The sequence below is a fragment of the Lampetra planeri genome, chromosome 73, assembly GCF_965212315.1.
Source record: "Lampetra planeri chromosome 73, kcLamPlan1.2.h2, whole genome shotgun sequence".
In the NCBI taxonomy this organism is placed as follows: Eukaryota; Metazoa; Chordata; class Hyperoartia; order Petromyzontiformes; family Petromyzontidae; genus Lampetra; species Lampetra planeri.
The window spans coordinates 255,000-263,992 of record NC_136178.1 but is presented as its reverse complement, the minus strand read 5'-3'; the positions used below and the strand labels follow the sequence as shown (position 1 = coordinate 263,992).

The following is an 8,993-nucleotide window of genomic DNA, read 5'->3' as shown; positions in this document are numbered from 1 at the left end:
AGCTGTTGTTGTTGCTGCTGTTGCAGACACAGACTCCACCCACATTACACCTGCCTTGTGGTGGTTGTTGTTGTTACACACAGACACAGACTCCACTACACCACCCCCCTCTACACCTGCCTTGTGGTGGTTGTTGTTGTTACACACAGACACAGACTCCACCCACAACTACACCTGCATTGTGGTGGTTGTTGTTGTTACACACAGACACATACTCCACCCACAACTACACCTGCATTGTGGTGGTTGTTGCTGTTGTTGTTACGCACAGACACAGACTCCACTACACCACGCTTGATGTTGTTATTGTTGCTACACACAGACGCAAACTCCACCCACAACTACGCCTGCCTTGCGGTGGTTGTTGTTGATGTTGCACACAGACACAGACTCCACCCACAACTACACCTGCCTTGTGGTGGTTGTTGTTGATGTTGTTACACACAGACTCCACTACACCACGCTTGATGTTGTTGTTGTTGCTACATACAGACACAGACTCCACCCCCCTCTACACCTGCCTTGTGGTGGCTGTTGTTGTTGTTACACACAGACACAGACACCACCCACCACTACACCTGCCTTGTGGTGGTTGTTGTTGTTGTTGTTACACACAGACACCACCCACCACTACACCTGCCTGGCTGTTGTTGTTGTTGCTGTTACACACAGACACAGACTCCATCCACTCACCACTACACCTGCGTGGCTGTTGTTGTTGTTGCTGCTACACACAGACAAAAACCCCACTTCCTTCCGCACCTACCCAGCAATGACGTGCTCGGGTTCACTGAGGAGGGACGGAACGAGGGAGGGAGGGAGGGGGGATTGAACCCAGACTCGCTACATCTGGAGGGGCTGTTTCCGTGTCTTCTCACAGACAGCAGCAGGAGGTGGAGCTGCACTCGAGACGAGAGCAGAAGCCACTCCAGCACTGCACGAGGTGAGGAGATACACACACAGATACTCAGATACATACAGATACATACACAGATACATACACACAGATACACAGAGACACACAGATACACACAGATACTCAGATACATACAGATACACACAGATACATACACACAGCTACTCACATACAGAGATACATAGACACAGAGATACACACAGATACACACAGATACACACAGATACACACAGATACACAGAGACACACACTGATACTCAGATACACACATCTACTCACATACAGAGATACATAGACACAGAGATACACATACAGGTACACACAGATACACACACAGAGATACTCAGATACACACAGATACATACACACAGATACACACATACAGAGATACACACACACAGATACTCACACCGATACGCAGATAAACAGAGATACACACATACAGAGATACACAAACACATATACACACACAGATACACACAGATACACACACACATATACACACACAGATACACACAGATACACACTCAGACACACAGAGATACTCACACAGATACACAGAAACACAGACAGAGAGAGAGAAAGACAGAGAGAGACAGAGAGATTTTTAAACACATTTTATTGCAACAGCACTGGAGGCGATTCCGATACAAAACACACAAAGTCACCAGCAGGCAAATAAACAAACGCTACAAAATCCACGCGCTGTGGCGCTCAATGCGCCACGCACAACACAAAGCTAAGTCACGTGGTGGTGGTGGTCAACACGCACGCCACGGTGACGAGCGAGCGCTTCAGAAGGTGAACACCACGAGGGTGCCGTCCACGCTGGTACAGAGAGGGGGGCTTGTCCGGCCCCCCATCGTTCGAAGAAGACGCGCTGCACATCACCGACATGAAAATTCGGTCACAGTTCCTATGATCACTGTTTCATTGCTTTTATGGCTTTATTTAGGTGATTTTCGAAAAGTGTTTTGGTTTGGCCATGTTTGTTTGTTGTAGTGCAGAGTTAGACTGATGGCCTTAATCTAAGTTGTCTTGTGGTTGGTGTTGTTTGACTTGCATCCCACTGGGATATTTGCGCAGCGTTGGTGTACGGTGATTTTTCTGCAATATTTTGCTGTCTTTTCTTGGATTTTCTGTTTGCACATAGTCACTTTAAGATTCTAGATTTGAAGCTTTCGTGACTGCAATGATTCATATTCTTAGGTTTTTTCGGTAAAGTCACGTAGGTAAAAAATAAAAATTAATAAAAGTAAAATCAAATAAAAATCACGACGTTTCGGAGGCAACACAAGCTTCCGTCTTCAGGTGGAACCGTCACAGCCACGACAGCTGTATCAAGTAAATGAGAGATTACAAGAGCTACCACTCCGTATACAAAATGGTTGAAGAGGGGAAGGGCCAAGTACGGCACACTTTTTATTAATATGGTAAGGTTTTTATTTATTTTATTTTACTTTTATTAATTTAAAAGATGTTTTCTTGTTCATGTTTTTGTTTTTTGTTTGTTGCGGTTGCACCCGATTCAAGAGCCGAATGGCTCACAGGGCTATACCTATCTTATTGTAGAGTATATTTAGTATAATGATGATACTATGTAGTTTATACTTTAGTTGTTTACGTGGTGGTTTTAGTTACTGCAGCTACATACTATTAACACTTCTTCCCTTTATTGATGCTACCCCTATCCCCTCCCTGTGATGCTGCTAATCCTGCATAATGCACGGACATAAGTAGTACTAATCACATACCTGCATTTCCCATAAATATGCTAAATTCCTCTTGATATGCAAATTATTTTGTCAAGGCGCCCTTCCCCCCCCCCTCCTTTCCAACCCAGCTTATATATATGCTCCAAGCACGTGTGCTGTTTCATTCAGACGCTGTCGCCTCGACAGACCTGGTTTCACACGGCTGCTTGCGTTGTGGCCGAAACGTCGTGAGAATTATTTTATTATGTTTTATTTTTATTATTTTATTACTTCCCTTCTACGCGACTTTACCGAAAAAACCAAGAAGAGGGCTATACTTAATAAATGAACTTTGAACTTTGATGTGTGTGGTATATGGCGTGCTCCAGCCGGAGCCGCGCCTCAAGCAGAACCCTGAACACTGGAAGCATCACAGAGCAGCCGTCAGTGTCGCCTTGCAGCGTCTCTTTCCTCGTTCTGGAAGAGACAGAGACCAAGACAAGAGGCTGCCACTCATCTCAGATCCCGCAGCGAGAGAAGAGGCGGAAGATGGCCAGCATCGCAGTGAAGCTCCTGGGTAAGTGAGTGAGTGGGTGAGTGAGTGGGTGGGTGGGTGAGTGAGTGGGTGAGTGGGTGGGTGAGTGGGTTGGTGAGTGAGTGGGTTGGTGAGTGAGTGGGTGAGTGGGTGGGTGAGTGGGTGAGTGAGTGGGTGTGTGGGTGGGTGAGTGAGTGGGTGAGTGAGTGAGTTGGTAAGTGAGTGGGTGGGTGAGTGGGTATGTAAATGGTTGAGTGGCTGAGTGAGTGGGTGGGTCGGTGAGTGGTTGAGTGAGCGAGTGAGTGGCACGAGCTAGAGAAGAGATGGAGTGCAGGAGGATGTGGAGCTGAGTGGACTTGCCGAGAACCGGTACCAGCGGTGTCAAGGTCGGCCTCTGTGGAGGAGGAGGTTCGTGAAGGACGCTGCTTGGTAGTGCCAGGCTAGGTGCACCTTGAGACTACTGGGCAGTTGCAGGCAGTCGCCCTCCAGCAAAGTAGCGATCCTCACAACAACGAGCGGAGCGCCGGGTGGATAAAGCACAGCAAGTTGACACAGTAGGGGGCACAGGTGGTGCATCAGCCAGTCATCTCGGTCATCTCAGTCAGTAGACCCGTGGCACCTGCTGGGTCTGCCCCGTGACTTCCTGCCAGCGGGCACAAATGCACGAACACAAGCACATACACACGTCCACAGAACAATGAAAACTTTAAGGAACAGAAAACTTGTAACGTAGTCCTCGGTGACTTGTAACTGGTTTGTAACTAAACAATCACAGAGTGGGAAACCCCGCGAGTGAATTGCGTACGCGTGTGTGTCTGTGTGTGTTTGTGTGTGTGTCTGTGTGTGTCTATGTGTGTGTGTCTGTGAGTGTGTGTCTGTGTCTGTGTGTCTACGTCTGTGTGTGTCTGTGTCTGTGTGTCTACGTCTGTGTGTGTGTGTCTGTGTGTGTTTGTGTGTGTGTCTGTGTGTGTGTCTGTGTGTGTCTACGTGTGTGTGTCTGTGTGTGTCTATGTGTGTGTGTCTGTGAGTGTCTGTTTGTGAGTGTGTGTCTGTGTGTCTACGTCTGTGTGTCTACGTCTGTGTGTGTGAGTTTGTGTGTCTGTGTGTGTGTTTGTGTGTGTCTGTGTGTTTGTGTGTGTGTCTGTGTGTTTGTGTGTGTGTTTGTGTGTGTGTCTGTGTGTGTGTTTGTGTGTGTGCCTACGTCTGTGTGTCTACGTCTGTGTGTCTGTGTGTGTATGGGGAGCGGTAGTATAGTGGTTAGCGCTACCCGAGTTCGATTCCCGCTCACGGCCAACGATTATCTCAACCGCTCCTAGGCCTCCTCAAGGTCGACTTAGCCTCACATGAGTAGCGGTTTGTAGTAGTGAACATCGCCACTGGGGGAGAGACAAAGGCGGCCGGGCGTGGTGCTGGCCACCCACCCCCTCGTGTGAGCTATAACTGTCAACCGATCCGGTTTTCCCCGTATATCTTGAACAGGGAAATTGAATTTCGATTTAAACCTTTCGTGACTGCAGGGATTCATCTTCTTGGTTCTTTCGGTAAAGTCACATAGAATGGAAATAATAAAATAATAAAAATGAATGACTGTCTCCTCGACAGACCTGTTCTCCACCTGAGGACGGCTGCTTGCGTTGTGGCCGAAACGTCGTGATAATTATTTTATTATGTTTTATTTTTATTATTTTATTATTTCCATTCTATGTGACTTTACCGAAAGAACCAAAAACAGGGAAATTGAGTTTACAAAATTATTTGCATCTATAATAGAGGATTTGGCGGGTTTTAACGACACATTTATAGACTCACGCGATCTAACCCAACCTAACCCAAAAAAACCCCCTCTATTATGGATGATGTTGGTCGTGAAAGTCTCCGTGTTGAACTGATTAGTGTCTATTTGTTTGCGTTTCTCCCTCGCGGTGGGGCACGGGGTGAGTAGTGAGGTCTGAATTGGTCTGTGAAAAGGTAGGACACTGATAAGGGGTTGACAGGTATAGTATAGTAGTGTAGTGTATAGTGTAGTGTATAGTGTAGTGTATAGTGTAGTGTATAGTGTAGTGTATAGTGTAGTGTATAGTAGTGTAGTGTATAGTAGTGTATAGTGTAGTGTATAGTGTATAGCAGAGGTGGGACAAAGTCATTGTTATGCAAGTCCAAGTCGAGTCGCAAGTCATCAAATTCATGACTCGAGTCTGACTCGAGTCCAAGTCACATGACTCGAGTCCACATCTCAGAGGTGGGACAAAGTCATTGTTATGCAAGTCCAAGTCGAGTCGCAAGTCATCAAATTCATGACTCGAGTCTGACTCGAGTCCAAGTCACATGACTCGAGTCCACACCTCTGGTGTATAGTGTAGTGTATAGTAGTGTCGTGTATAGTAGTGTATAGTGTAGTGTATAGTGTAGTGTATAGTAGTGTAGTGTATAGTAGTGTATAGCAGAGGTGTGGACTCGAGTCATGTGACTTGGACTCGAGTCAGACTCGAGTCATGAATTTGATGACTTGCGACTCGACTTGGACTTGCATAACAATGACTTTGTCCCACCTATGAGATGTGGACTCGAGTCATGTGACTTGGACTCGAGTCAGACTCGAGTCATGAATTTGATGACTTGCGACTCGACTTGGACTTGCATAACAATGACTTTGTCCCACCTCTGGTGTATAGTGTAGTGTATAGTAAGTGTAGTGTATAGTAGTGTCGTGTATAGTAGTGTAGTGTATAGTAGTGTATAGTGTAGTGTATAGTGGAGTAGGTGTAGTGTATAGTAGCGTAGTGTATTGTAGTGTAGTGTATAGTAGTGTAGTGTATAGTAGTGTAGTGTATAGTGTAGTGTATAGTGTATATTAGTGTATAGTGTAGTGTATAATGTACAGTAGTGTAGTGTATAGTGTATTGTATAGTGTACAGTAGTGTAGTGTATAGTGTAGTGTATAGTGTACAGTAGTGTAGTGTATAGTGTAGTGTATAGTGTACAGTAGTGTAGTGTATAGTGTAGTGTATAATGCATATTAGTGTAGTGTATAGTGTAGTGTATAGTGTACAGTAGTGTAGTGTATAGTGTAGTGTATAGTGTAGTGTATAATGTATATTAATGTAGTGTATAGTGTAGTGTACAGTAGTGTAGTGTATAGTGTAGTGTATAATGTATATTAGTGTAGTGTATAGTGTAGTGTATAGTGTACAGTAGTGTAGTGTATAGTGTAGTGTATAGTGTAGTGTATAGTGTAGTGTATAGTAGTGTATAGTGTAGTGTATAGTAGTGTAGTGTATAGTGTAGTGTATAGTGTAGTGTATAGTGTAGTGTATAGTGTAGTGTATAGTGTAGTGTATAGTGTTCAGTAGTGTAGTGTATAGTGTAGTGTATAGTGTACAGTAGTGTAGTGTATAGTGTAGTGTAGTGTATAGTGTAGTGTATAGTGTAGTGTATAGTAGTGTACTGTATAGTAGTGCATAGTGTAGTGTATAGTGTAGTGTACAGTAGTGTACTGTATAGTAGTGTATAGTGTAGTGTATAGTAGTGTAGTGTATAGTGTACAGTAGTGTAGTGTATAGTGTAGTGTATAGTGTAGTGTATAGTGTAGTGTACAGTAGTGTAGTGTATAGTGTAGTGTATAGTGTATAGTAGTGTAGTTGATAGTGTACAGTAGTGTAGTGTATAGTGTAGTGTATAGTGTAGTGTATAGTGTAGTGTACAGTAGTGTAGTGTATAGTGTAGTGTATAGTAGTGTAGTGTATAGTGTAGTGTATAGTGTAGTGTATAGTGTATAGTGTACAGTAGTGTAGTGTATAGTGTAGTGTATAGTGACTTTGTAGGATGAACGTTGATATTTACATGGGCACGGGGTGACCGATAAAGGTCTGAATTGGTCTGTGTTAAGGTAGGGCACTGATAAGGCGTTGACATGTTTGTTGATGCTGCTGCTGCTATCAATGTCCAAACGATTTGGGTCAATAATAGGGGTTGTTCCCCTTTTTTCTGGCAACAAAACTGAAACCTCTTTACGAGGATTCATGTCTGCATTAACCACAATACTCGCAGTCAAAATGCAAACAAAAAACACACTATGACAATACATTGGCATTGTCCTTGAAACTGATTGGTCCACACCAAGGGACGGCTTTCTTTAGAGCCTCGTCTCAGTTGGTGCTCGACAAGAGGACGCCAAAAGGCGTACAGCTCAAAGACAGCGGCACTATCAGAGTAATGAGGGCTCGGGGTGAGCATCTACATCATTAGACCTCCTTTGCCAGTACCACAATATAATAGTTTTGTTGCCAGAAAAAAGGGGAACAGCCCTATTATTATATTCTGGTACTGGCAAAGGAGGTCTAATTATGATTTGGGGCAACTTTTGTTGAGTTGCAATCAGTTTGTGGTGGCCGTGTTCGCTTGTGAGAAGCAAGTTAATAGCTCAGTGGGGCTTTGCCTGGTAGGATAGGGGGGAGTTCAGCAGTGCACCTGTGCGTGCGTCTGGGTGATTTGTACCATTGGAACCTCATTTGCCAGTAAAAAAAAAATATATGATAATTGTTTTTTTACCCTTTTACCTGGCAAACATGACTCCTTGTAAAAAAGGTGTCAGTTTTGTTGCCAGATAGAAGGGTAAAAAAACAATGATCATAATTTTTTTACTGGCAAATGAGATTCCAATGGTGTAAATGCTTACCCCGAGCTCTCATACTCTGATGGTGCATTGTCTTTGAGTTGTGCGCCTTTTGGCGTCATCTGGTCCAACCCATGTGAGACTAGGCTCTAAGGAAAGCTGTCTCATACATGATCAGAGTTGTGTTTTTTGTTTGCATTATGGCTGCAGGTATTGTGGTCTATGCAAACATGACTCCTTGTAAAAAAGGTGTCAGTTTTGTTGCCAGATAGAAGGGTAAAAAAATAATTATCATGGGTGATTTGTGTTGACCTGTTTTGTACTTTGCACTGCTATTGAGTTTGTTGGTGTCACGTTCTTACCGCGTGCCCCTACTGTGCATCTGTGGGAGAAGAGCTTGATAGCTCATCGGATTCCTACTGCAGTATGAATACAATATTTTGATTCGGAGAGCCATAGAGACTCAGAGACTCATAGAGACTCAGTGACCCATAGAGACCCATAGAGACTCAGTGGACCCATAGATGCCCATTGAGATCCATAGAGACGCAGATATCCATAAAGACTCATAGACAATCAGAGAACAATATAGACCAACAATGACCTATTGAGACCCATAGAGACCCATACAGACTTAGATATCCATAGAGACCAACAATGACCTATTGAGACCCATAGAGACCCATAGAGACCCATAGAGACTCAGATACCCATAGAGACCAACAATGACCTATTGAGACCCATAGAGACCCATAGAGACCCATAGAGACTCAGATACCGATAGAGACCAATAATGACCTATTGAGACCCATAGAGACCCATAGAGACCCATAGAGACTCAGATACCGATAGAGACCAATAATGACCTATTGAGACCCATAGAGACCCATAGAGACGCAGATACCCATAGAGACCAATAATGACCTATTGAGACCCATAGAGACCCATAGAGACTCAGATACCCATAGAGACCAATGACCTATTGAGACCCATAGATACCCATAGAGACCCATAGAGACCCATAGAGACCCCCATAGCGAATCAGAGACCCATAGAGACCCATAGAGACCCATAGAGACCCATGGAGACTCATTGATTATCATAGCTCATCGTATTCCTCCTGCAGTATGGACACAAGATTATATTGCTGATGCTGCTGCTGCTGCATCGCGTGCGCTGTGCAGATGATTCTTGACTGTCGTGGGGAAATCCCCGAAAATACCCACCTAGTAACCA

At 44.3% G+C, this 8,993-nt stretch overlaps 1 protein-coding gene across 2 annotated transcripts in view; it reads left to right on the top strand.

The window, feature by feature from the left end:
- The first annotated feature begins 758 nt into the window (after window positions 1–758).
- LOC144737762 (uncharacterized) overlaps window positions 759–8,993 on the top strand; it is a 164,006-nt gene continuing 155,771 nt past the window's right edge. The window contains exons 1-2 of one of the 2 annotated variants that reach the window (XM_078620622.1): window positions 759–943; window positions 3,095–3,187. In XM_078620622.1, coding sequence (XP_078476748.1) covers window positions 3,160–3,187 — 28 coding nt within the window. In that variant the 5' untranslated portion in view covers window positions 759–943; window positions 3,095–3,159. The remainder of the gene's footprint in view (window positions 944–3,094; window positions 3,188–8,993) is intronic. The other variant, XM_078620623.1, reaches the window with a different exon arrangement.